Raw genomic sequence first — 27,170 nt, 5'->3', positions numbered from 1 at the left:
TCCTCACCATCTACTGCTCCCCACCTCTGCTGAGTGTCCAGAGCTGGATATCACAGGAGCTGGGCTCCCTGGCTGCACCAGCAGCACAGATCCCTCCCTCATGCCCTTGGATGCTGAGATGAACTAAAGGGTTAGTGACACTAACTGGCTGAGCAGAGCAGGTCAGCAAACTCCCCCACAGCCTGTTCCAGGTTTGTTCCTACCGTTACCCACATCTGTGCTGTCTTCAGATCTTGAGTATTTTTTTAAGCCCTGAGCAGTGCTCCTTGTCACTTCATATTGTGCCACCAGGCTCCACGGCCAGCTCAGCACAGTGCTGTGGGAGATCCCTCCTGCCAGTGCTTGTGTGTGGGCAAACATTGAGAACATGTCTGGATCTCAGCTCACACCCTCTGTAGCTGCTTATTCCCAAAGGAACAGGCAGTTGGAAAAGCTGCTTCACTTTAGGGATCTTTCTGGTTGGAGGTGGGCCAGGGGAAAGGCTACAAGTTCTCTCGGGATAACTTTGTAGTGCTGGAGGAGGCTGAGAACCAGATCGAGTGGAAATGGCATCCAAACCTGGCAGGTGGGACCATGGCACATATGCTTTGCTATGCATTGCTTCCCTGCTAAGAAAATATTTTATCCTCTACAAACCAGAGCCCACGTGCAAATTGATGTGGCTGCAGCATGAGGATGGGGCTGTAGTGTTATGGTATTGCAGGTGCCCCTCGGGTTAAGGGGCTGAAATAGATATTATCAAGCAAATATCAGGCAAAGTTATTAATGTGAGAAGAGAAACGGAAATAGTTAAGCTGTGCCGTTGGGTTTCCCCCCTCCTCTTTGTGGTTTTTTGCGCCTGCCGCTCACACAGAAGAGCGAGGGAGCGGTTTCGTGTTCCATTCCCGAGTGACGCAGCGCCCCGCGATAACCGCGGCAGGGACAGCGGAAGGGTTCGCTCTAAATGCGAGAGTGGCACTTGTGGAATGCTGCAAAAGCGGATGCTGTGTGCCCGCTCCCCCCACTTTCTCTTTTCCTCCTTCTTACCTCCGCTTTCCCTTCCCTTTTTTCCTGTTCCCCCTCTTTCACTTCACCCCCCCTTTCGCTTTCCCTTCCCCTCCCTTTTCCCATCCTTTTCCTCCTTTCCTTTTCTCCTGACCCCATTCTCTCTGCCTTTCCCCCCTTCCCTCCCTCTTCCTCGTCACTCTCTTTTCCTTTTCCCCCTCTTTCACTTCACCCCCCCCTTTCGCTTTCCCTTCCCCTCCCTTTTCCCATCCTTTTCTTTTCCCTTGACCCCTTTCTCCTTGCCTTTTCCCCCCTCCCCTCCCTTTTCCGCCCCATCCCTCTATTTTCCCTATTCTCCTTTCGCTCCCCATAGCGCAGTGACTGTGGCAGTGCGGGGTCCCAGCCGTGCACAGCGGGTTCCAGAGCCGTGTCCCCCCGCGGTGGCTCGGCCATCAGCCCCATAGTGTCCCCGCTGAGGTCCCGCTCCTCCACCAGCCCCGGTGCCGGTTCGGGGCCGGGGCATTCCCGGCGGGGCGGGGGCAGCTCCGCTCCGCCTCCCTCGTGCTGAGCCGGCCCTATAAGGGCGGTGGCATCGGCAGGGCTCGGGCAGAGCCCGCTCCGCCCGGACCAGCCGCTCCTTGTCCCGGTGTCCCAGCCCAGCCATGCCGCTGCCCCGCGTCCCGCTGTGCGCCCTGCTGCTGCTCGGCCTCCTCCTGCGAGCCGCCGCCGAGTCGGTGAGTCCTGCCGGGACACGGGGAAAGGGGAGAAGGGGAGGGTCTGCCCCGGCAGCGAAGGGCTCCCGGTGCCGGGGGATGGGGGTGACCCCTGGGTCTCGGGCCCCGCTCGCCAGCAGCCGAGAGCCGGTGCCACCGCTGCCCCTTCGGCAGCCGGTCTGCCCCCGCTGTGTGCCCTTCTCCGGGGAGAGGGAAGGGTGGGAGATAGGGAGACGGCAGTAGGGCCATTCCCGTTCTTCCTCCGGTTCTCTTGGCTCGGACGCTGGTTCCTCCGGCCGATGCCAAGGCAGCGCGGTGCCGGCCGGGCCGTGCCCGGTGCCGCTCTGTGCCCAGTGCCGTGCCCGGTGCCGGCCGCTCTGTGCCCGGTGCCGTGCTGTCCCCGCGGCTGTGCCGCACTGTGCCCGGTGCCGGCCGGGCAGTGCCCGGTGCCGCTGTGTACCCTGTGCCGTGCCCGGTGCCGGCCGGGCCGTGCCCGGTGCCGTGCTGTCCCCGCGGCTGTGCCGCACTGTGCCCGGTGCCGTGCCCGGTGCCGTGCTGTCCCCGCGGCTGTGCCGCTCCTCACGTATCCCGTTCTGCCCCGTGCTCTGCTGTGCTCACGGTGCTGCGCTTACAGCAGTGCAGGGGACCCGGCTACCTGGTGGAAATGAGCCGCTCTCCATTGCAGCTTTAATCTCGTCGTTTAATTCTTTTCTTGTGTGTTGTGTTGGATGCATGCGATGCGTTACAGCACCTGGATAGGCTTTCCTGAATTTGGTTGTGCTGGTACTTACTGTCTTTGAGTGTCCATCAAACCTTCCTCGCGTCCGCATGGGAGTGAAAAATGTGTTAACGTGAAGGGTTTTAAAATCTCTTAAACATATAATGAGATGAAGCATTTTGAATTCGTCAGGCTGGCACACGTGAGGTCTTCGTGCTGGAGCAGAGATCTGGGGATTCTGGCTTCCCCGCTGTTTGTTTTTGTGAGTGACCATCTTGCTGATAATGCAATCAGGGCGGATTCCTCTGTTAGTGTGAAAGAGCTGCTAAGATTAAGGTAACTGCAGGAGATCAGGAGTTCCCAAAGTAGATTTAATCATCAACGTTGGTTTGTTTTGGTCTGAAGGCTGGGTGGGCAGATCAGAACTGATAAGGCTCTGCCCCTTTCTAGTAGGGGCTGGGGGGTTGCTGATTGTAGAGCAGGAATCTCCCACAGAGAGCATCTGTAGTAATTGTCAGCTACTCTCTAAAACCAAGCAGCCCAAATCCACTTTACTCTAATCTGGTGTGTTTATCCCTGCCATTAAGCACGTGAATCGGTCGTTTGGGAACTGGCCCAAACTAGCAGGGGCAAACCTTTGGGGCAGACAGCATCTGGAAGTTGCACTGACCATGTTTGGTATGAAATGCAACTTGGTGTCCCTGGGGACTGGTCTGCAAGCATCGTGTTTCTGCAAAGACAACATATTTTGCACACGTGTGGTCCGTAAATCCTTATATAGAATTTACGTGGAATATTTATCCGTGTTTTTTAAACTACCTAAGATTGAGTGTATGCTGGAGAAGTAACACTGCCCTACTATAAAGCCTAATCCAAACAAATTGTTTGGGTTACGGGCTGCTGGGGAGGAGACAAGGATGACACACGGTTTGGGAGAGTTATGCTGGCACTCCTCCCACATTATTTTTTTTTAAATAGCACTGCCAAAACGTGCAGAGCTGCACAGCATGTGGCTCTTGGTTTTTCTGTGTGGGCAGAGTGAAGACAGGTAGCTGTTTCTTAACAAGATGGGGATTGTATTTCTTGTGCTTATGTAAGAGCATGGGATGTTGAGAGTGATTCGGTGCTTGAATATTTCCCCAAGCCTGTACAAACAAAAATGCCTTGGCTCTTTTCCCCTTGAGTAGCTTTCTGGTGTAAATGGGATTTCTCGGTGTGAAGCAATCCTGGATGTGTAAGAGGGTGGGGAATATTACCGAAGTGCCCGAGTGTGACGTTGGAGCTCGGGCTGTGGGTGGGTGGGTTGTGTTACAACAGCCCCGCAGCTTTGTGTGAGAACATTGCCTTCTTCCCTGGGGCCCAGGGGGCTGGGGCTGGTGCCTGATGTCACCAGGTGGTCCCCAGCCCTCTCCGCTTGAGTGCCTTGGAAAGCAGAGCATGTGTGGGCAGGATGCTCCCCTCTGTGCTGTGCAAGGATGGGATTCCTGCAGGAGATGCGTGAGGGGGGGATGGACACCGAGTCACCAATGCATCCAAGATGTGGGATCAGCAGAGTTAACAGATGAGAGGTCTGCCTTGCTCGGGCAGAGTGGTGTTGCTGAGCTTTCCCTGTGCATTTAACATCCAGAGGTGCCCCTGGCAGCACAGGAGGGTAGCAAGGGGTATTCCCCCATGGCACAGGGTGTTCCCTCTGCTGCAGGCTTGGGCTCTGCTCAGTTTGTCTGCCTGCAAAAGGGCCAAGTGCCCAGAGCTCAGCAGGGCTGTAGCAGTGCTAGTGGGCTGCAGGCTGGTTGCAGTTGTCCTACTTTTGTGCCTTGCACTATGCAGGAAAAGTCTTCGTGCAGCACCACATCGTGTTTGTGTGTCCTCAGCAGCACAGAGGAGCACAAATCCAGCCCAGGAGCTGCTGGCAGAGCATTGCTTAGGGAGAGGCGGGGGAGGCTTCGTGCTGTTTGTGGGCTCTGTTTGCTAGTTTAAAGCAATCATGCTCAGAGGCCTCCTGATTGGCAAAGCTGGTGTCTTGTTGATGATAGCTGTGTTTGGAAAGTAGTGCAGCATTATTAATGTTAAAACCGGTTTGGCTTGTCCTGCTGCCATTGATCCCCGAGGCCTGTTCTTTCTGCTCTTTGCCCAGTTTCTCATCTGTCCCTCCCAATCAAATCAAGACATTGCTATCTGCACGTTTTACTTTATTTTACCTTTACTTGCCATGCTCACATTTAAAGCAAATCTCTGCTTTGCTTCAATCTCCCTAAAACACAGAGCAGCAAAATGACAGTGTCTGACGTGATGTCCCTTAGCCCTGAAGGGGAAGGAGCTCATGACTTCTGAAAGTCAAACCTATAACTGTTGAAATGAAATGACTATAATGTGTAGAAAAAACAACTTCTTTAGCACGCTGTACTTCCTTGAACTGTGTGCATGATGCCTGGGGTGGAGTCCAGGGCTGCATGGTCCCTCCACATGATGGATGTGGTTCCCATGGGTAGGAACAGCCACCCTGCAGCACTTGGGGCACAATCAGGGAAATAGCACTGCTGCCCAGCTCTCATCTGTCCCAAGTGCTGCCAGCTCCCATGCTGGAGAGTGCTTTCCTGTGCTTCAGAGCTTTCCCGAACATCTTACGCAAGAGGCAAGCGGGCTGAACTTGGTACTTTTCAGAGTTGTGATACCAGAGGCTCATTCACCCTGGGAAGTAAAGGCTGTTAGCCAACCCGATTGCTCTCTTTCCTGCCCCTCCTGTTGTTCTCTCCCAAGGTCTTGGCACTTTGAGATCCTGCTAAGGCCTGTGTTCAGTCCAGCAACAGGGAAAATGTTTTTCCTATGTGTCTTCCCCTCTTCCTTCCCTTCCAAACCTCTCTTAATGGCTGTACTATTGCCTTGAGCTGTTTGAATGGCATGAGGAGGCCATTTGCTCTCAAATGCCTGAACTAGAGCCTAATGTGACCTTGCTGTGATTTTCCTGTAGTGTCATACTGCCTTTTCAAAATGCTTGTGTTCCACTTCCACCTCAAACTGGAAGCTGCCAACCTGATTTTCCAATTGATGATGGAGGGGGGCCACCCTGGCTTGCTGCTCAGTGTGCAGGCTTCAGCCCAGTTCCTACACCTATTTTTCTTTCCCTTTTGACTCCTGGTGCTGGTAAATGTTGGAAATAACCCAGTTGCTTGAATCCCTTGACTCTAGGTTGTGTTTTATTTTGTGTGCAAAATTGTTTTTCCTCAAATGAATGGATTGTTGGACTTATTTTAAAGACTTTTTTTGATTAGTGGTAGTATCTGTACCTGTATGTAAGGGTGGCATGGTAGCTGTGGTTCCATGGTCTGCGATGTAAATTACTTGGATTGACCTGTAAGATTACTTGATTAAGTTATCGTGGCTCTGTGATCCCGCAGAATTCCCCAGCTATTGCTTCTGCAGACTAAATGCATCATCCATCCTTCAAAACACTTCCTAGCTCTTGAGTTCACATTTATCCTCTTGAGCCTGCGCTTAGGTCTTGCAGCTGCATTCTCCCCCTGTGCTCAGTACATCCTGTTCCTTTATGCCTTGTAACAACAGCCGGGCTGTGCTGCTTTTGCAGCCTCAGACGAGAAGCTGGTGCGGTTGGAGCACTACAAAACCGGGGGGACAAACCCTGCACACGCCTGACGTCCGGGCTGCTGTTGAGGAGCATGTGTGGCTGTTTGTTTGAGACTCGCTGGAATGCAAATGCTTGAGATTAAGGATTCAAATGATTTGCACTAGAATGAGACTCTTGTGATGAGACTAGGCTTGGTGGCCCTGAATAGACAGGGCAGCCTAGTTAGAGTTTCACTTGCAGTAAGCCTCTGCTCCGAGGGGCTGTAAAAGATCCTACACTAATGAGCAGTTAGGGTTGTGCTGCTAGGTTAGTTCAGACTGACTTTTCTGTCTTTAAGCTTGTGCCTGGGTGTTTGTCCAGTAAATGCTGCTGCTCAGAGGAGCAGCTCTGCTGTGTGTCGCCCTGACTTGCAGCAGTCACGCTGTGACTCAGGTTTCTGGCACTTGGCTTGGCATGCCAGTTCCTGAGGACACTGCTGTCACCCTCTGAGTAACGGCCCTGGCCCCTTACCCAAAGCAGTGACTCAGACACTGCAGCACAGAGGTGGATCTCTCTTTTTTTTTTCTTTTTTTCTGGGGCTAGAGAAGGGGTGACAGGCAGAACTGGCGCTGCTGCTTGGCACTCAGTCTGTGCTGCCCTTGGCACCGAGCGCTTTGCTGCTGCCTCCTGTTTAATCTGGTTGTGGCTTTGGTGGGCAGAAAAGCTGTCGGGCTCTGACATGTGACTGCTGCCAGCAGCTGAGTTGGTGTTGGTAAAGACAGATCAGAAAATGGCCCTGTTTTGAGCAGCCGTAACTTGCTCTGGCAGCTCCGTGGCTCCTTCGTTTTCGGGCAGATACTGCTGGAAACAAGAGTTGCATGGGAGGGAGCAAAGCAGCAGTTTTATCTGAAATGACTGAAAGCTTTCAAAGCAAGCTAAAGGAGCATAAAGTCTCAGAAGAGGGGGTTGAATACTTAATCCTGAATCTGGAGAAAATGTCAGCGTAGGAGGGGAAAGCACGCAAGATGTAGATGCGTCCCTCTCAATTTCTGAATGCTGCCTGACTTAAAGTGTGCTTCTTGTAGAAGTCTTTATTTTTGCTGGAAGTACGCACTCTTGTCAGTTTTATCCTTAAATCCTTTGAAGCTGCGACTCTGCTTATAAAGTGCCAAGAGGCTGTTGTTAGACAAATTATTGGGATAACTTAAAAATCAAAGCAGTTAATTAAAATCTCAGGGAGACACTCCTTGGGGCAGGAAGGAGACTGGGAGACCCATAGCACTGTTACCCAAGCAACTGGTCTTATGTCAACCAAAACCACGGCTGCTTCTTGCTTAAGCAAATTGTTCTGTCAGGGAAAGCAGAGCCTTCCATGGGAAGGATTTCTCTCTTGATGTTGCTCTGCCTTACCTGCTGAGGGAAAAGGTGTCTTCACCTGTGATTCCTCTAAAACTGCTGTCAGGCTTAATACAAAGAGATGTGGCCTTGCCCCACTTACCTTGCTGTGAGGCTAACCCTGCCTCCTGCCCTTTAGCTGCTGTTACAGCCAAACTAGAGTAATAAAAAGCAGTGCTAACTGTGCTAATGGCTGTGAAAGTGCTTGGACTTACACTGAAGTGGCCTGCACAGTGCAGTAGCCAGTAATCTCTGTGCAGAAGGAAGAGTGACTGAGAGGAGTGTAGCTGGAAGGAAGGCACCAGGTGGGATGCTGTGCTGGCTGGAGTGAGACCCGCAGGTGGAGGGGCAGATCCTGACTGGTGTGGTGGCAGAAGCTGCTTTAGTGGGCTAGTGTCATGCTTTAAAAAACAGAGACACTCCTACTCTCCTCCAAATGGAAATACAGCCCTTACTGATGTCAGGAGCTTTTACTTGGAAGATTCTGTTCCCCAGCGAGGTAAATATTTATTGCAAATCCACAGTGTGCAGTGGAGCAGAGTCTGGAGCCAGGATCTTGCAGGAGACTGTTTATGCGCGGGCTGTTCTTGGCGCTAATTCCAAATTTCCTGAGGCTGAGTATGAGGAGCTGGTCCTGCGTGTTGGTTACTCAGACTTGCTCGTCCAGCCGAGCGTGGGGGAAGGAGTGACCCAAACAATACCTGTGTTCCTCTGCTCTGGCTGTGACAGAGGGCTCAGGGAGGGCTGGCAAGCTGCTGCAGGTTGCTCCCCCTCTGCTCAGAGCCAGACTGGGGGTTCAGAGCCCTCGGAGGGAGGAAAATGCTTCTGGAAGTGACAGGTTTCCTGAAGTACAGCTGCGTTATCCCGAACAGCACGCGCTGTGTCTGCTGCTTTCTGGGCCCGAGCCAGAAGTAGGTAATGTCTTTGTGAAGAAACAAACCAAAACAACCCCACCAAACCCCATACACTGAAAACCCAGCCTGTGGTGCTGCAGCTAGCCAGGAAAATCCCTGCTGTTGAAATGTTTGTTTGCATAAATGCTCACACGGGGTATGACTGATAGCATAGCAGCAGCACTCCACTGTCTGGAGTGCTTTTGTGCTGATAACTTCCTCTGCTCCTGCTCTTTGCTGGCACCTTTGCCAGCAGAGCAAGGCTTGAAATAGCATCACTGTGCTGGCAGAGCTCAGCTGCATGGGCTAAGCCTAAATCTTTGGGCTACTACTTCTGATTAGATTAAAATGGATCGTGGGAGGGAAGCATTTGTAGGGCGCAGCATTGGGAATCTTGACTGTACAAACAGGCTGAGATTAGCTGCATGGTGAACCAGATAGGAAGGGCACTCTTTGAAGTTGGGTGTCTGCCTGGCTTAATTTTGCTAATGCTCTGGCATGAGGGAGCATAAAGATCCCAAAAATGCACGTCACACATTTCTTGCCAAGTGGAAATTCTGCTTGTGTGCGTGTTCAGGGAAGCATTGGGGTGTAGCTGTATTCTAGGAAAGGGCAGTGAGGGCAGGCCTCTTCCTGGCATGAGGGGGAGGTGTGACATGTGAAATATCCCAAGTCTGAAGTGTCAGCATAAAAAAATCATCCTTGATGGAAAAACTGTTTTGCTGGGGCATTTATATCCTTTTTTTCTTCCACAGACAAGAGTGCAGTAGACTAAGGCAACTCATTCTGAGTTGTGAGCTGGAAAAAATGTGAATTCCTTTTTAAAGCTTGAACAGAATTTTTCCAGCTTCTGAGCTGAGCTCTGGACAGTCAAGCATATGAACTACTTATGATTAGGTTTGTAAATACCATAAAAATATATAATCTCTTTATGAACTAGGTGTGTGTCATGGCCTGTGACCGGGTGTGAGATGTTTCTGTCACAATTGTTTTCCTCTTGAGTCACATGAGAACTGCTTTTTCCTCCTGTAGTTTTCCTCCAGACTTTCTTCGTTTGCTTCAGGGCAAGTGATGGACACACAGCCATCTGTAACTGCCTGCTGAGCTTTATCTCCCTGAGCTGGAGTGGGAAGTGTGGTCATCTCCTTCCCACACAGGATCTGGTGCTGGGAATTGAGTGCTTAGAGCAGCTATTTTGCCACTATTGCAGTAAACATATTCCAGCATGTGCCTGTCTGGCAAAGGACTCGATCTTTATGGCTTTGCTCTTGGCTGATAATCAGGCAAAAGCAGTTAAACAGGAGTTCATTCCTTTTTAATCTCTCTGTCCTCCTCCTGTCCTGCAGCGTGGCCAGTGCATGATGTGAGCAGGAGGGAACAGGCTGTGTGTAAGCACAGAGGTAACTGGGGTTTGACTTTGTAAGTGCAAGGAGCCTATTTGGAGCAGGCAGGGCCTGGGAGGATTCATCCCTGCTGCAGCCGTGGCAGCCAGTGCTCTCCTGAGCCCGGGATTACAGTGGGGTTGTCACGGGGATTGTGGCTCTGCTGCCACATGAGCCCCCGGGAGAGCTGCTTGTGGTGGCACAGCTTAAAGAATCACACAGGGGATGGGACTGGATGTGCTTGTGTGGCACAGCTTAAAGAATCACACTGGAACAGGGCTGGGATGGGGCTGGATGTGCTTGTGTGGCACAGCTTAAAGAATCACACAGGGAACGGGGTGGGATGTGCTTGTGGTGGCACAGCTTAAAGAATCACACTGGAACAGGGCTGGGATGGGGCTGGATGTGCCTTCTGCACGTGGGCTGTGAGTGTGAGACCTGCAGGGAGGGGCTGGGCAGGCTTCCCTGAACTCACCTCCAACAAGTGATGCTCTCAACAGTTCCCCAGCCTGCACGTTGCTTCTACTGTCTTACTAAGCAAAACCTTTTTTTTATTACACAATTAAAAAAAAAATAAATTTTTCCCTCCTCTTTGCTAAGAGGCACAGACTGAGCAGTGCTGTGGGTGCTGGAGCTGCCTGGTGTGTGTGCTCCACTCTGATTTCTCCTTTAGTCCTCAGAGTGCCATGGATTTACCTTTGTGGGTCACATTGTGGGGGTGCTGGGCAGTGGCTGTCAGAGGAGATGGGCAAGGCTGTTTGTGGCCCTGCTCTAGGTCTGCTTGGAAAGTGTTGAGCAAAGGTAGTATTTAACTATGTCTGGAAGCCTCAGGTGATCCTGTCATGCAACTAAATGTAAACATATGCCTGGATGGGAGCTGTTTAACTTTTGTCCCTTGGCATAAAGGCCAGTGCAGGCTGTGTGTGCTGAAAGTTATGTGGGACAGACTGACCAGGAATGGGTGGTAAAATGATACCTCCAGGCATGGTCACAAGGAGCTGGCACAAGTGGATTTTTGTATTATTTTACTGTGGCTGGTGTGTTAAGGGAGTTAGGTGTGACTTTGATTGAAATGTTGATATTTGCTTTGCTCTCAGGACTAAAATGACTTGTGTATTTATTTTCTTCTCCCTTACACAGAGCTGAAACATGGAGTGAGGGAAGGGAGCGAAGGGTATCTGGGGGGGGGGAAATATAGACCCATTGCTTGTCTGGAAGGAGCTGCCTCTGCTGGAAGCTCATGTCACTTCTAGTAAGGTTTTTTAATGCTTATTCAGATGGCAAGATAGAGCAGTCTTTGCCTGTTGTCTCTGCACACCTCCCTCCTGTGGAGATGAGCTCTGTTTGGCTGTTTCACACTGGTTGAGCTGCCCTGTTTCCAGTGCTGTGTGCTCTGCTTTGGGGGGCTGTGGGGGTTCGTGGGGTGAGCTCATTCCTAACCCCTGCTCTTTCACATGCTTGGTGTGAGCTTTAAAACCTTCCTGGTTTGTGGGCTCCTGCAGGAGCTGGGTGGGAGTGAACTGTTTGGAAATCCTCTCTCTTGGGCTCAGTGGTTTACAGGGCTCTGCATCCTTGCTGCTCACGTTGTTCAGGAGCCCTGCCTGGTTGTGCTGATGGTTGTGCATGGTGGTGCTGTGAGGTGACATCTGTGACAGCACAGGGTCTGGGCAGGATCTTTTGTGTGTTGCTGCTTGCTGCAGTGAAATGATCTGCACAGCTGACCCTGGGTGCAGAGCACAGAGTTAGCAGGTCTGTGCCTCTGCCCTCCTCTGCCACCTCCCAGGCTGGCCCAGCTCCATGTGCCTTTGTCTAGGAAAGGTTGACTTTCACCTTGCTCCTGTTTACTCCCAGGTTTATTTACACAGTGCTGGGGAGGGAGACCAGGAGCAAGCACTGGCTCTCCATGCTAAAATTATAAACTTGATAAAGGGCTCTGTACACTGTGAATGCCCCAGTCCCTGCAGGTCTGACTCCCTTTGCAACTTGCTGGCTGTGACCCTTCAAAAGAACTTTTGATGAACTCTGTGTTTGATCAGAGACAAGGGACAGCTGTAAAAGCCAGTTCTATGTCTGGAGAACTTTGTCCCAAAACATCATTTGGATTTTTTTTGAAAGGATTTGCAAAGGCTGTGGTGAGGACGTGGGCTGGGGCAGGTGAGCTGCCTGGGTTTGTTATTTCCCAGAACTTGGCTGGGGAAATTCACACATTGCACAGAAACTTTGCTTGCTGCCTAAATAAATAACTGATCTTGCTTTGAGAAGAGGTGAGTGGTGTTCTGGGGCTGTAAGGGAAGACCCCAGGAGCACAAAATGGAGTGGGATGGGTTAGGGATGGAGCACAGCTGGACTGCCTGGGGTCCCAGGGTGATATTCCTGTGCCTCCACTGAGCAAAGAGTGTTTGGCTTCATCCAGTAGTGCAACCTGTCTCAAAACATGAGGCCTCTGTGCCCAGCTTTTCCAGGAATGACACTCACAGTTCACGTGCCTGACGTACTGGTCATCTGGCAGGGAATAAACTCTTATTTATTTATTTTGTCACTGGCAAGCAGGAAAAGCTGCTCCCCAGCATGCTGTTTAATCTCCCTTTGTGCTTACTGGGGATAAAGCTGCTTAACATGAGGAAGAAATCCTTGAACTAGACTCCTGCAGGAAAGGTTGATTCCTGTACAGACCTCTCCTATAGAGGAGCATATTATATTAATAGTAGGACTGTACTTCAGCTGCCAGGGTGAGGTGGGGCTGTGCAGGCACCCAGTCCAGCTCTCCCAGCAAGTCCCTGGCTGGCTCCAGAGTGGGGATAGCAGGTGGTGGGAAGCAGGCTCGGAGCAGTGCTGGTGCTCTTCTCCAGCTGGCATTTGCAGAAGGTGTTAAACTGGATGTGGCCACTTGGCAAGGGCTGACCATCCTCTTGTGGCTATCTCAGATTTTTCCTCTTGGATGCAGTCTGCAAGCCCAGAGGAAGGACAGGCTCCTTCTGTGTGCCTCTTCAAGCAGCAGAGCTGCAGGGAGGACTGTGTGCTCCTGCAAAGGGATGAATTTTTTTTTTTTTTTTAAACACTACTCCAGGGTGCTCTTTATGTGGCACTTAGGAAGCCCAAAGCTCTTGCTTTTAAGTCCTGTGAAGGTGCCTGTGTGCCCTCTCACAGGTGTGTATGTAAGGAATGTGCCTGTCCCAGACCTGCCCTGTGAGCACTGCCCTCCAGTGTTAACTCTTCCCAGCCTGCCCATGCCCTGGCTCCCTTCCTAGAAGGACATGCCTTGAAACCTGGAGAGTAATTGTGGAGGTGCCCAGCAGCCCTCTGACTTTCCTGTCGGATGAACCTGTAATGTGAGGCCACTGCCCACAAGGAAAGTTTCCTGTCCTGTTTGAGAGGCTCCTGAGGCTCCCAGGAACTTCCCCATCCTTGCTCAAGAGGGTGATGAAGAATGAGTTCAGGGAACGCTCCCATATAATCTTATTTATACTTGTGAGTCAGTAATTTCCTTGTTATGTGCCCTGCTGGTAAACACTGTCTGTCCTGATTTAAATAGGATTTTTGATAGCCAGACCCGGTGTGTGCACTAATCACTGTGGCTGTGTGCCACCACTCAGCTCCATCTGATAAGGCCAGTGGGCTGTCCAGCCCCCCGAGGCTTAAACCTGGGCTTTCTTGAGCTGCCCTTGCTTGGACATTGGTGGCTGTGACTCATGGTGAAGTACAGGGTGAGCTGGCACTGGGGTGTGGCTCTGCACAGGGTTTGCCAACATCAATGTCTGCCCAGTGCAGGGCTCTTTGGATCTGCAGAAAAGTGCTCCCCAGCCCAGGAACTGGGTTGTTCTTCCTGCCCCTCGATTAAATGGCCAGAAGCTGCCCTGGGAACAACTACTGCATGCTGGCAAGCAGTTTCCACTGCAGGGCTGGCTTTGGCTGGGGTTCACATATCTTGAAATGGATTTGCCTTGGAGCAAGTGATCCGTAATGTTAGGAATGCCTGATTCCAGGCTGGGAGAGGATTTCTCTCCTCCCAGCCCCCTTCCCAGCATCTAGTGCCAGCCTTGGCACAGCAGAGAGAGCGGGTCTGGGAGGAGAACTGGCCTCAGCACTTCATGCCCTCTGGGCTGTTCATCTGATTTATCCTCTGGCAGGGTTGCTGGGGAAACCAAAAATGCCTCAATAAGCAAGGAAAAGCACATCCAGTGCTGCTGCTCGTGGTGCAAAATGAGAAACATCTTGTGCTTGCTCATGGCAAACCCAGTGTGCCAGTGGGCTGGGGAATGGGGCTGGGAGCAGGGCTGGGGCTGTGGGCAGAGGAAGCTGACACATGGCTTGTGGCTGATTATTTGCCCTAGTTAGAGATTGATAGCGGATGTAATTCATCACCTCTGGGCTGTGGGATGGGCCACACCTGGCCAGGTGAGCAGGAGGGCTGATCCCAGGTGCTCAGGGCTCGGTGGTGCTGCCATCCAGCTCTAAGTGTCCCCACCAGCCTCTGATCCTCCTCACCCCAGTGAGGCTGTAGCTTGTACATTGAGAAAACCCCTCAGATGTGCAGAGCTGTGGAATGCTCTTCTGGGTAGACAAAACCTTTGTGTAGACTTCCCCATTTGTCCTGTGAGGACAGCATGAAAGAATGTTGTCAGCTTAGCCCCCAGCTAAGGGACCCGTCCATCTGCATTGTGCCCCTTGCCTTGGGGGAAGGGGTCGAGTCTCCCTCCGTGGTGATGATTTCATCTCTGTGGAAGCATCTGGAATCTGTGGGGTGGTGTTGAGCAACCCCAAAGCTCATACCTGTGGTACCCTCACTGGCCTGGCCTGAGGGCTGTGGGATGAGGAGAAATAGTTGTGGCAAGTTGCATAACTTTGAGGGCAGGAGATTTGGGCTTGTGGCTCCTTGAAGGTCCAAGTGCAAATGAGCTCTGGTGTGCAAATTGCCATTGTGGCCAAACAGCTGATATCTGGAAGGCTCTCCAGCTTTTGTGCTGTAGCTGCACTCCTTGGGCCTTTGGATCCTGGAGATATTTTGTGTTTGTTTGTTTACATGTTTTTTAAGAAGGTGATGCAGGGGAAGCTCTTCCTTCAGGCAAGTCATTATTGATAGCAAGCGCTCTTGAACTCAGCCTGTATTGCACTGCAATTCAGCTGAACTGCCAGAGCAGCTTTTAACCCCTGGGTGATAAAATAGGCTTGTTCTCAGTATAAAGAGTGAGGCACTGCTTTGGTGCTATGCAAAAAACTGACCTACACGTGCCAGGCTTTTTCCCTGGGAACAGCAAGTCCTTCCCAAGTCTCCCTTATAAACTGAAGGTATTATTTTTCCAAATGCTTTGCCACAAACTCCTGACCAAGATCCTGTCATGGTATTTTCACCCAGTGTGTTCAGGTGAACCTCTTCTATCTGTAGCCCTCAGGAAATTCCCCTCCCAGACTGGCTCTCACTTCTGTTCTGAGAAATTCTAGGGAAATTCAGCTGATAAAGATAAGGCTTTTGGTGGAGAGGAAGTCAACATTTAATGTTTTTCTGGTGGAAGGCATCTCATATTTAATATGTCTCCACTCTCGTTTACAGGTGAGAGAAACTGAAACCATGGATGCTGGATGGCTTGGCTACCCTGCCTCTGGAGAGCTGCCAGATGATGAAGACATTGATGAATTCAGGCCTCACTTAACCACTGATGGGTTAGATATAGATGAGACATCTGGGTCAGGAGGTAAGTGGGGAAGTGAGACCTCCCTCAGCTGTTGCTGTGGAATTTCTTTCAGCACCAGCCCTTGAGTGATGGGCTAAATCACAGCCAGGGCTCCAGAGGAACCACAGTGTCAGGTGGAGATGAAAACTGTGACTTGTAGTCACTCAGATGAGAACAGTGAAAGTCATGCTGCTGTGATGTTGAATCACTCAGGGAGGACAGATGGAGTCCAGCCAAGCTTGTCGTGCTGCAAATGAAAAGGCCTTGTGCTGGCTGGATCTTTTTCCTGTTGAACTCCAAAGAACTGCTGAGAAACCTTTAAAAAAAACCATTCTATTGTTGAGGCAGTGTTAAAAGGCTTAAAGTTAATGTCTCAGCTGAGGCCAAACAAGGTAAAGGACTCACTGGTGTTCAAGTGAACTCTCTGTGACATGCAAAGCTCCCTGCCCAAACCAGTTTCTGGAGCTTTGTGTCCCTTTATGTGAATATTTGTTCTCTAAAAGTGCAAGAACAAGTGCTGAGATTGGTGCCTGACATGTTTGGGCAGATCTGGAGGGTTGGTGAAGGATCCTTTAGGGATGGGCAGTGGGAGCAGTGTCCTCCATTGGCATTACCTTGTAAACTATGGCACACCTGCTCTGCAGGGGTCAATGGCCCCAGCTGAAGATCCCTCCCAGTGGAGAGGTGTTGGTTTCAAGATTACATCCCATGGTCTTGTGCAATCCAAGTCATTAAATAGTAAATAGTACTAATAGATAAGAGGGAATTGTACAGGACAAGAGTCCTAGTTTACGTGCAGTTGCTGGCATTGCAGGAAGTGTCTGAATTCTGTAGAAACAGCATGTAATGAGACAAACTTGAGAGCTTTTTTTTTTTTCCCCCCTTCTGCAGACTACCCAGACTCTGAAGATGGCTTGTATCTGACCACCATGGATACCCCTGTGGTAGGTATTGCCCCACTGTGATTTTAAGCAGCATGTAGCTCCTCTGGTCTGTGAAACTTCCTGAACATCCCCCCCACCCACAGCACATGCCATCAAGACAAATCCACCTGCATGAGCAGGCACAGTGTACTTGTAATGCACTGAGCAAACTTTCTGTGCCCTGCACACCCTCCTGCTTTCAGCTGTGGGTAGGCTGGGTGCTGCTTGCTGATGGGTGTGGTTTGTCTGTGTTCTGTAGATATCTGACAACTATATCCCTGGAGATACTGGGAGAAAGATAGAAGGTGAGAAGGAAAACACAATGGTGGACAATGAAATCATTCCAGACAAAGCTGTACCTGTTGAAGAGAACCTGTCCAACAAGATCTCCATGGCAAGCACAGCCAACAGCAGCATCTTTGAAAGAACAGAAGTCCTTACAGGTAATGCTCCACCTTGTCCTGGTAAATCATTAATACTGAAAATGAAATGGCTTCTGTTGTTCCTGTTCCTCTGGGGAGCAGCTCCCTGCTGACAGGGGAATGAGTTGTTTTACCTCTGTAGCCACCTGTAGCAGGGTGGCTTCTGCCTCCCAATCCTTAAGCAACAGCACAGCAGAGCCTGCTGCTGTCTGTGCTGGGATAAACAGCTTTTTTTGAGCCTGCCAGCTGACTGTTGGTTTAACTCATGTGGCAGCTGCTCTGCACCCAGATACTGCCTCACCAAGAGGCATCTCTGGCCATAAAACACTGGCATCATAGACTTTCATATCAAATACAGGCATTTTCCTTCCACCCTCTGCCCAAGTTCTGCCTCTTCTGAGCTTTGCCAGGAGCCAAGCAACCCCTCTAAGGGATTCCAACATGTGGTCAGCTGTAGGGATCTGAGTACCAATGTCTAGAGCAAAACCAAGCAACTGCTTTGCCCTCAGCATGTGGGGACAGGTCTGTCCCCAGCATATTGCTGCTTCAAGAGCTTGGCCTGATGGTCCAAGTATAAACCCAAGCCCTTGGTGCTGATCTGCAGCCATCCTCCCAGTCAGAGAAGAGACTGGAAGAGTGGATTGCAAAACTATCCAGGAAAGAAGCTGATTTAGTGCCAGGAATAGGTGTCACAGCAAGGGGTAAACTTCAATGAAGTCTTGTGGCCACCCTTTGTGTGAGGAGAGAGGAAACCTTAGTGGGTTTTTGCAGGTTTGTGGGTTTTGGTTGTTGGGGTTTTCTGATTTTCTTTTTATTTTTTTTAATTTTTTTGAGGAAGTGGTGATGGTAATTGGCTGTTGATGAATTGAAATAGAATCCCCAGGGTGTGCTCACACAGGTAGTTAACAAACATTCAGATTGAGCTGTACCATTTTCTTGTGGGTTGTGGTGCCTCTTTTTTGGGTGGGGTTTTTCTTTATTTTTTGCCTCTATACAAGGAGAACACTTCTCAACACTTTTTTTGGACTAAACTGGAAGATTAGCTCAAACTGGTTAATGTGGAACATGTGATTATTCTGTGGTCAGACTAGAAGTAATCCTGGCCTTCCTTTCCCAGTAACATCTGCTGTTGCTGGAAGTGCCAGCACATCCAGTGACAGGGACACTGGAGGCAGCTCTGGGGGCTGCTGCTCTTGAAGCAGATTTTTGATGTCACTGGTGGTTTGGAGTTGTCCCAGACTTATTGCAGTCTCTTTTCCTCCCCAGCTCTGATCGCAGGAGGAGCAGTGGGTCTCCTGTTTGCCATCTTCCTGATCCTGCTCTTGGTCTATCGCATGAAGAAAAAGGACGAGGGCAGTTACGACCTGGGCAAGAAACCCATCTACAAGAAGGCCCCCACAAATGAGTTCTATGCCTAAAGCTCAGCAGCACCTTGTGCCCATCAAGGGACAAACAGACTGTATGGAAACACTGTGCCCTCAGATGAGATGTGCTGAACAAATGCTTTTTTATTTTTTGGATTGAATTTCAAAGTGACTTTGAGAAAAAACAAACTTCCTTCGTGACCCTTCCCATCCCGCTCAGCTAACAAGGGCCCAATGAAATACAAAGAGTCTGAAAAAAAACCCTCAGTGTATTTTTTTTTTCCTAAGTTAGTGTATAAAAAGAATAAAGATGCCAAATTTTCTGCTTGGTTTTATAGAGGGTATATAAACACAAACCAGACTGTATGGAAGCAAACACCATGTGTTTGCATCCAGCATGCTGTGCTGGGATTGGCTGCTTCTATAGAATATGGCTTTTTTTTAAAAATATGAATCTTGCTACTAGATGTCTTGCAGCAGGCTGTTGATGTGAAGCATTTTTGTGGAGAATTATTTATGAATCTCTTACACTACAGATAATGTTGCCTTATCAGGGAGTAAAGGCCCACAAGGGCTCAATATCCCTGAATGCCATAAAGGGCCTATGGGAATGTCTTCCCCAGGAGACTTCTGTCTCTTCCTGTTGGCCCCAGGCAAGGGTCATTAGTCCTCAAAATCAGGACAGCCAGTTGTGTTTGGCTATGGCAACACCCTTTCCTTGCCTTGAGTCTCTTACCTTTTTTAAAGGATTGCTTGTAGGATTTTTTTATAACAAAATTTTAAAGAAAATAGCCTAATGTTTATATAAAGTTTGTAGAAATTGTTTTGAAATAATAAAAAGAATAATCTACTTTTTTAATTTCCTCAGATTTATTTTTTCAATCCCTTTGTGTTTCCTTTGGCCGGGCATTTCTCTGGAGATGCTGTTTTATATGATTCATATTCTGAACTGAAGCAGAGTTAGTTACAGAGTGTTACAGGTTCTTTCTAGTTCTATAGCAGCTACTATAGAGGGTAAATATATTTATGGTTTTCTCATAATTTTTCTAGGATTTTTTAAAAATAGAATTATTTATAGTTTCTGAAATGGCTGCTTTCTCATTTGGTAACTTTTATCCTTTTTATGTAAAACACTAATATAATGAGTCTCTGTGAAAACTATTTAAGCTTTATTCTGTGAATTTCAATTACAAATTCAAGGCCATAACTTCTGTATGCAAAGTTGGATGCGTAAATATGATTGAAGTAGGGAAAAGACAAGAGTAATTCTAGGCTGTAATATATTACAATCAGTCCTATAGAGCTATATATTATATATTTTACTGAGATATATACAGATGAGAATGAAAAGGCTGGAGTTAATTCTTCAGCAGCCTTATGGTGTGGTGTGTAAGAGGCTTTTGATCTTGTTTGTGCTGCTGTTTGTCCAGTGTCTTGTGTAGAGCACCAGGGGCTCTGTGGCTGTGTCCTGGCTCCTGGAAGCTGCTGTGGCCAGGATGTGCCAGGTTTGAGCCACAGTCAGAGCACAGATCCCCACCTGGAGCTGCACTGGAAGTATGGAGGTGATGACTTTCTGTCCCCTGTGGAGCTGTGCTGAGCCCTGCCCCTTAGGGGTGGCATCTACCAGGCAGCACCAAGCTTTCATAGGGGCACTGTGGATCTTTTAACATCTCCTGTGCATGGCTCCTACCTCCACTGAGAGTGGGACCAGCCCCCAGAGCAAAGGGGGATGTGTGTCTGTCTCCATGTCACGAAGCTGTTAACAGAACCATGAGCAAGTTGGGTCCTCCTGCATCTCTGAGTCTGATGTGAGATAAAAATCTTGAGTGTGGGTCCCCAAACCGAGCACCTGAGCAGGCAGCACTAAACCAGGCAGTTGTGAAGGCTGGTTGGAAATCTTCATGGTTCCTGAAGCTTCCTTCCTGAGGCTTTGCTGTAAGATTGAGGCCAAATCCAGAGAGCTGATAGAAAAAAATTGTCACCCCTTCTTGGGGTGAGGCAGGAACATGTGTTGAGACATCAGTGGCAGAGGTCTTCCTCTGGGTGACTCACTTGGTCCCAGTACAAGTGTGTTCAGGGAAACTGTGGGCTCTGGGAGGCTCTCAAAGCTGCACAGAGTTCACTGGAGGCTGGAAAAGAGAGGGAGGACTAGACTGCCTGTGGGCAGCTCTGCCAGGCAGGCAGGAGCTGTGGCTGCTTCTCGGGATATTTCGATTCTCTTGTGTAATTGCTCTTGGGGATTTTCCACTGTTACTGGTTTTTATTTTTTTTTTTCTCAAATAAATGGTACTTTCTAAAACTGGCTTTTTGGACTGTTTCTGATCTGAAATTACTTTTGGGAGCTGGATAACCTGGAGCTAGTGTTTGTGTAACTGCTTGGTTTGCTGAAGGGGGAGGCACACTGGGACCTGGGGCCGTGTCCTGCAGCTCAAAGGAGCTTTGTCAGCAGCTCCTGAGCTGCCTCCAGCCCCTGACCCAGGCATGGCTCCCATGGGAGCAGCAGCCCTGGGTCTCTGGGGCTGCTCTGCTCCTCCTGACACGTAAAGCAGAGACAACCCAGTGCCCTGGGGTGAGTGTCCTGCCTGGTGATCAGTTTTGTGATGGCACTTGGAGAGCGCTGTCCCCTTGTCTCAGGAGGGGCAGAGGGAGGTAGGAAGAGGCCTGGGCCTGTCCCCTCAAATTAAAGCTGTGTACTGGGTATTTTGCTTAACCAAGTTTCAAGCCAGCCCTGTTTAAGCAATGTAGGCCTCCCAGAGGGTGCAGAGCTGCTCAGCTGCTCTGGGAGCAAGTCCACACGTGACTTCATGTTGTTTGGGACTAAAACAGCTGCACTTTTAGGCAAGCTCTGGAGGAAGCTGCTCTTTGTCCAAGCCCCTCTGCTCTGTCAGCTTGGTGCTCTCAATGGCCAGGAGCCACCTCGGCCCAGGCAGGTGGGAGAGCAGGGGCTGCTCCCTGGGAACAGTGCTGAGCCTCCTCAGAAGTGCTGCATTTAAATGGATTATCATCCTCGAGAAAATCTAATTCCCTTCTCCCTGGTGGGAATTCCTGCTGCAGGTGGTTTGGATTAGCACAGACAGAGGAAACAAATTGGGACTAGCACACAGCTCCCTCAGGGTGAGGGAGTAGCACATGCTCTTCTGCTCCTGGTGCCAGGTGTGCTCTCACAGGTCCTCTGAGAATCTCATCAAGGCTAAGAAAAGCAGAGCCCTGTGCTCCCAGGGCCCTCCTGTGCTCCGTGGGAGCTGCTGTTTGTCAGCACATTGGTGACGTACTCCTGTGCTCTCCATGTTCTCGTGGCTCTGACAGCTTCTTGGAAGTGCTGCTTGGAGCAACCTCTGTTTGTCACTTTTTTTTTTTTTTTCCCCTTTTTCCTTTCTTTCTCTCCTGGGCTTTGTCTCTTGGTTGCAAGAATCCTGTGTACTTTCCAAAACTGCCCTCAGCGTAAAAGTGCCTTGTTTTTGCAAAGCAATCTGGACGGGTAGTCTGCAAATCCCCAGAGCACAAGCCTGGCTGCCTGCCTGTCCTTGCAGAGCCCCAGTTCCTGAGATGGATTTGTCACCATTCCTTCCATCTGCCTTTCTGCCCTTCTAGCTATCCTGCCTGTACCTGGTTGTGTGCTGAGAGGCACTAAAACTTTGAGAATTCCTGGTCTTCATGTCTGACCTCAAAGATGACACTTTCTGTTTTTCTTCTTAGTGCTGCTCTGGTTTCAAAACAAAAAAGCAGATCCTCAGCCTTATCTGGATTGAAAATAGCTGGAACCCTCCCAGGTACTGACATGATCAAGTCAGTGATCACATCAGGCTGGGGAAGCTGTGCCATTCCCAAATGCTCTCTGAATGAGGGACATGGAAGAGCTGGAAAACTAGGTATAACCTTGCTGACCCCCATTGCTTTATGTCTTCCAGGGGGTTTTTGAGGTGATGTTTGTGGGTGTTTGGGTCCCTTGTTTTGCAGTGTGAGCTGAGGCACCGGGGTGTGTGCTGTGCTTTGTGCCAAAGGTGCCAAAATGAGTCACAGCAGTGATGTGCTGGTGCTTGTGGTGCTTGCCCCTAATACCTCCAACCTGCAGAGTTTGGGAGGGCACAATTCCTGCACCCTGGAGCTGTGGTGCTTCCCACGAGCATCCCACGAGCCTCTCCCAGCGCCCTGGGCACTGAGTCAGGTGCACAGCTGGGCTCCCTGTGGCTGCAGGCAGGGGCAGGGTGAGCCCAGGGGATGGGAGTCCTGGCCCACTGGGGCTGCACTGGGGCATCGCTGGGCTCCCAGTTAGCTGGATAAACTGGGACAGTGTGGGAGGTAACAGAGCAGGTTATCCTTGGGGCTGGAGTCTGCTGGGTGAAAACCTTCCTTCCTCTGGTGTCACTGGGTGCAGGCGACACTTTGCTGTACTCTGTCCCGTCTTGCTTGGTGCCAGTCACAGCGGTGATGCCCAAAGTTCTGGTCTCTTTGTAGGGTCCAAGCCTGTCCCTTGTTCCAAAGTGGCTGTTTCAGGGTTGTGTTTCATTGAATCAGAATACGAGTTGCTTTGAAAGGGACCCCAAAATTTGATCCTCTACCGTCCCTGCCAGGGACAACTTCCACTAGACCAGGTTGCTCAGGGCGCCATCCAGCCTGGTTTTGAGCACTCCAGGAATGGCACAGCCATAATTTCCTCGCCGAGCACCGCGACTTTCCCCCGGTCCCGGTGTCCCGGCTCCCCGCGGGTCTGCTGCCCCCTCCCGGGCACACCCGGCACGGCGGGCGGCACCCGGCTCTGCCCGCTCCCCTCGCTGTGCCCGCTGTGCCCGCTCCCTCCGCTCCCCTCGCTGTGCCCGCTGTGCCCGCTCCCTCCGCTCCCCTCGCTGTGCCCGCTCCCTCCGCTCCCCTCGCTGTGCCCGCTGTGCCCGCTGTGCCCGCTCCCCTCGCTGTGCCCGCTGTGCCCGCTCCCTCCGCTCCCTCCGCTGTGCCCGCTCCCTCCGCTCCCCTCGCTCTGTCCCCGGCTCTGCCTCCATTCCCTCCGCTCTCTCGGCTCTGCCCCTGCTCCTCCCACTCCCCCGGCTCTGTCCCGCTCCCTCCGCTCCCTCCGCTCACCCGGCTCTGCCCCCGGCTCTGTCCCGCTCTCCCTGGCTCTGCCTCCGGCTCTGCTCCCTCCGCTCTGCCCCTGCTTCCCCCGCTCCCCCCGGCTCTGTCCCGCTCCCTCCGGCTCTGTCCCGCTCCCCTCGGCTCTGCCCCCGGCTCTGTCCCGCTCCCTCCGGCTCTGTCCCGCTCCTCCCGGCTCTGCCCCCGGCTCTGTCCCGCTCCCTCCAGCTCTGCCCCCGCTTCCCGCTGCCTCCCACCGGCCATGGGATCTTTCACGGGATCTTTCCCTGCTGGTTACAGCCTGACCGGCCCCGCTGCGGGTGGGAATTCCTCGCCGGCAGCGGCTTCTGCCGCAGGACTGCGGTCTGCGATCTCAGTAACGGTGGTGAATCCTCCAGTATGCGGAGTTTGTCTTGTTTCCTTTTTTTTATTTTTCCTTTTTCCTCCCCCTTTTTTATTTTTTTTCTCCCCAGTCCTTCTCCCTCCTGCTTTCCTCCCTGCCCCTTTCCGCCCGTGGGGTTTGCCGTGGGCAGGGATGGATGCGAGTCCCCAGGGATGTCCCCACGGCTCTGTGAAGCTCTGGGGTGCCGGGGGTGTCCCCAGTGCCAAAGGTTGAGCTACCTTTGCTGCCGCAGCGCCGCCCTGCCAGCCCTGGGTAGGGCGGAGGCTTGGGGCGTTTTGCCCAGTATTGGAGGGAAAAGACGTGTTTTTTAATCACAGGCTGGTTATTTTGGGGAAGTGGGGGGTGCAGGAGGTGGTCTGGCTGCTCCAGGCACATGGAAGGGAACAATGGAGCCACTGTGCAGCCAAACTTCCCGGCTCCTGTCAGAAAGGTCCAGCGAGGGGTTTTCAGCACGTTTCTATTCCGCTGCTCAGGTATAATTACACGGGGGAACAAAGAGCCCTTCAAACCCACCCGCTCCCCCAGCACAGCCCCGGGCTGTGGGCACACACACGTGTCGGCTCTCGGTGCGAGGTGACAGTGACCGTGCACACCCACAGGAGCAGCCCAGCGGGGCTGGTGACACTGGGCAGGGGCTCGGGAACAAAGCCTGGCTGCATCCCCAGCTCCCTGCGAGCCACAGCTGCAGTGGGGAGGCTCCTGTCCCAGAGCCACGCTCCTGGTGAGCACTCCAAGGAGAAAGCAAAGAGCAAATCTCACCCTGCCTCTTGCACCCATCCTGTTCATTTAGACATTTGCTGGAGTGGGTTTATGATGTGCCTTTCCTTCTGCCTCTGGCCAAGTCTGCTGCAGAGGTGAAGGGCACCAGTGGGACAGCTGGGGCTTCACCCCTAAGCTGTCCCAGCCCAAACCAGCCAGGGCAGGCGGTTTGATTTAGCAGGATCTGGGGCACAGGGGCTCTTGCAGCCAGCACCACCATGCAGCTGGTGCCAGTGTGCTCCATGCATGGTACTGCACAGCCCTGCCTGCTCCTCACAATGCTCTGGGCACCAGGGTCCTGCCATGCCCCACAGCCCTAGGGCTGTGCATGAGCACCCAGGGGTGCTGCTCAGCTCCTCCATTGGCAGCTCCACCCCTCCATTGGCAGCTCCACCGATGCTAAATTCCCCCTGGCCTCACGGGGAGGGAGCTGCATCCAGTCCTTTCCTTCTCAGTGCTGATCTGTCACTGCCTGCCTGCTCTGCACCCTAATTACTGCAGCAGGGCATGGAAATCAGGGCCGTGTTTTCCAAGCCCAGTTGTTTATTTAAGCTGTTTAAAAAGCTACTTTCCTTCCTTAGTGAATCCTGAGAAAACCATCTATGTTTTTCTTTTGAGAATGAAAGGATGAAAGGAGATTGCCAGTGCCATCCATCCAGCTCCCTCTCACTGGATCAGTGCTGTGGTGTGGGGCTGACCACAGGGAGCTGTGTCCAGCACTGACCCTGCACCCCTAATCAGGCCATGAAGCCCCAGTGACAGCCTTGGGGCAGTGACCCAGAACTGCAGACCTGGGGGATACTGCTGGCCCTTGGGCTTGATCCTTCCCTGAGTTGCTTCTCTTGTTTTCATATTGCTTTTAGGAAAAAAAAAAAAAGAAACAAACCACTGACAAAAAGGAGGCCTAATTTTCCACAGGCTTTTTGGCTGCATGGGCAGGGCTGAGTGCCCAGGGCTGTGGGCACAGAAGCGTGGCAGTCTCCACCCCTGAACTGCCCATCTCAGGCCCCAGGGCTAATGACACCCACTCCTGGCATTGCTGGTGACATGGGCACCCACGGGTGCCTGGGGCTCCCTCTGTCCTTGATGCTATTTGGGTTTATTTCAGAGCCTGGCCAGCAGAGCCACATGCCTGAGCAGTTCCCAATGCTCTTGAAGCCTCTTGAGCAGGTAATTGTAATTCTTCAGCAACCCAGCTTGGCTTATTTTGGCCCCAGCATAGTTTTACATCCTGAGGCCCAGCTGGGTAATTTATAGCTCTGTCAGGAAAAGGATAAAACTAGCACAGGGCACTGTGCAAATCTATGGCCCTGTGTGCTGGGGCCAGGAGTGCCCTTGGGATGCTCAGGGTCCTCACTGGGGACCCTGTGTGCTGGGACCAGGCTTGGTAGGGACAGGGATTTTATGGCTTGTGATGCAGTAACTGGCCCCTTGCTTCAGTCTGGTTGGCTGAGTCCCTTTTGTGCACTGCATCAGCCCTGGGCACCAACACCTTGGAGCAGTTTTCAAGGAAAGGTTTATCCCTGCTCCTTTCCCCTGGCTGATGGGCAGAGCAGCATCCCCACATCCCCTGAGGGCCAGGGGTACAGATATTTACAGAACAGTGTGGGCCATGGGGCCCCTGGCCTGCCTGGAGGCTCTGCCTGGGGGTGTGGGGCAGGGACAGCCCCAAGCAAAGGGCTCAGAGCAGGGGAAGCAGAAAAGGGCTGCTCTCAGGGGGTGTCTCCAGCACTGGCTGCAGCTGCTCATCCTGATGCAGATTCCCTGGTGATGCTGGCCTACAGCTCTGTGCTTCTCTTCAGGGGATGGACTGGGACCTGGGGGAATTGCTACTGCACTGTCAGGGAGGTGACCAAGTCACAGCAGAGCAGAGGGACCTGCCCTGGGGCTGTCCTTGTCGAGGCAAACACCTCACTGGTACAGAACAGCCCCACCCTTTTCAGCCCCCTGGCCAGCTCCACCTTTTCTCACCCCTTGCACTCAGGGGTTGCAAAACCCCCACTTTAACCAGAGTTTTTCTGGTTTAAAAACTTGAACCAGAGTTTTTCTGGTTTTCCTGCAGGTGTTATAAATCCCTACAAGCAAGCCAGCCCACCTGCCACCTCAGTGCCAAGAGTGGTGTCACCAGCTGGATGTGGGCTGAGTGGGCAGGGAAGGGACATTGCCCACCCTGCACGTGTTCCACAGCTGCCCTCCCCTTTCTGAAAAACACTCAACCAACCCATTGGGAAACCTGCTGTGTGATTTGGGGCAAAATGCAGTGCAGTGACAGTTTAAAGAGCAGATGTCCCCCGGAGATGGCCAGAGGTTCCCGGTGTGTGTCCCGGGCACAGTGGGCAGTCAGTGTGATCGCTGGGCTGGGCTGGCTTCACTAGATGGCAGCAGCTTCTTTCAGACGGGCAGCACAGTGACACAGCCCAGGTAGGAGGGAGACAGACCCAAAACGGGCTTGGTGCTCCTCTGGGACATCGTGTCACGGCGGGAAAGCCACGATTTAATTTTGTTCTTGATGTTTTTAAAGGTAATGGTGTCCTGTGGGACCTGCAGTGGCTGTTGGCTGTGGTGAGGCTGCCCCAGCTGCACCCTGGATGGGGGGAGCAGGGGATCCCCACTGCCTCCCAGCCTCACCATCACCCGGGGATGCTCATGCAGCGCCTCATCTTAAACGAGTTATCCCGTGCATCCCTAAAGCATTCCATGCTTTTCCTAAATCCCCAGCTCTTGGAGCGATGGCAAGGTCTCTCCATGCTCGATTTTATACGCACCCATGTTTCTGGCTGCCTGAGGGACAGGGAAAAGCTCCATGTAGAGCTCGGGGGCACAGAGCAGAGCAGTCAGACGGGCTCTCCGGGCAGCCCAGCTGGATGTGCCGTGTTTCCTTCCCGGACACATGCTGGATCATGGTAGGATCCGGCAGAGACA

General features: G+C 51.8%; 1 protein-coding gene across 1 annotated transcript; it reads left to right on the top strand.

The window, feature by feature from the left end:
- Nucleotides 1-1,573: 1,573 nt before the first annotated feature.
- SDC4 (syndecan 4) lies at nucleotides 1,574-20,328 on the top strand. Its single transcript, XM_033075285.1, has 5 exons — nucleotides 1,574-1,718; nucleotides 15,196-15,337; nucleotides 16,208-16,260; nucleotides 16,499-16,682; nucleotides 17,928-20,328. Exons 1-5 carry the CDS (start codon nucleotides 1,647-1,649, stop codon nucleotides 18,077-18,079), a joined length of 603 nt encoding a protein of 200 aa, XP_032931176.1. The 5' UTR covers nucleotides 1,574-1,646; the 3' UTR covers nucleotides 18,080-20,328.
- Nucleotides 20,329-27,170: the final 6,842 nt, after the last annotated feature.

This window comes from Catharus ustulatus, chromosome 17, assembly GCF_009819885.2.
Source record: "Catharus ustulatus isolate bCatUst1 chromosome 17, bCatUst1.pri.v2, whole genome shotgun sequence".
NCBI lineage: Eukaryota > Metazoa > Chordata > Aves > Passeriformes > Turdidae > Catharus > Catharus ustulatus.
The sequence above is the reverse complement of the archived record's forward strand: the minus strand, read 5'-3'. Positions and strand labels throughout refer to the sequence as shown.

Excerpts from the sequence above, each read along its gene's own strand:
- SDC4 (XM_033075285.1), top strand. The coding sequence starts at position 1,647 with ATGCCGCTGCCCCGCGTCCCGCTGTGCGCCCTGCTGCTGCTCGGCCTC. Across the intron at positions 1,719-15,195 it reads TGCGAGCCGCCGCCGAGTCG|GTGAGAGAAACTGAAACCAT; the intron begins GTGAGTCCTGCC and ends TCTCGTTTACAG. Across the intron at positions 16,683-17,927 it reads AAGAACAGAAGTCCTTACAG|CTCTGATCGCAGGAGGAGCA; the intron begins GTAATGCTCCAC and ends TTTCCTCCCCAG.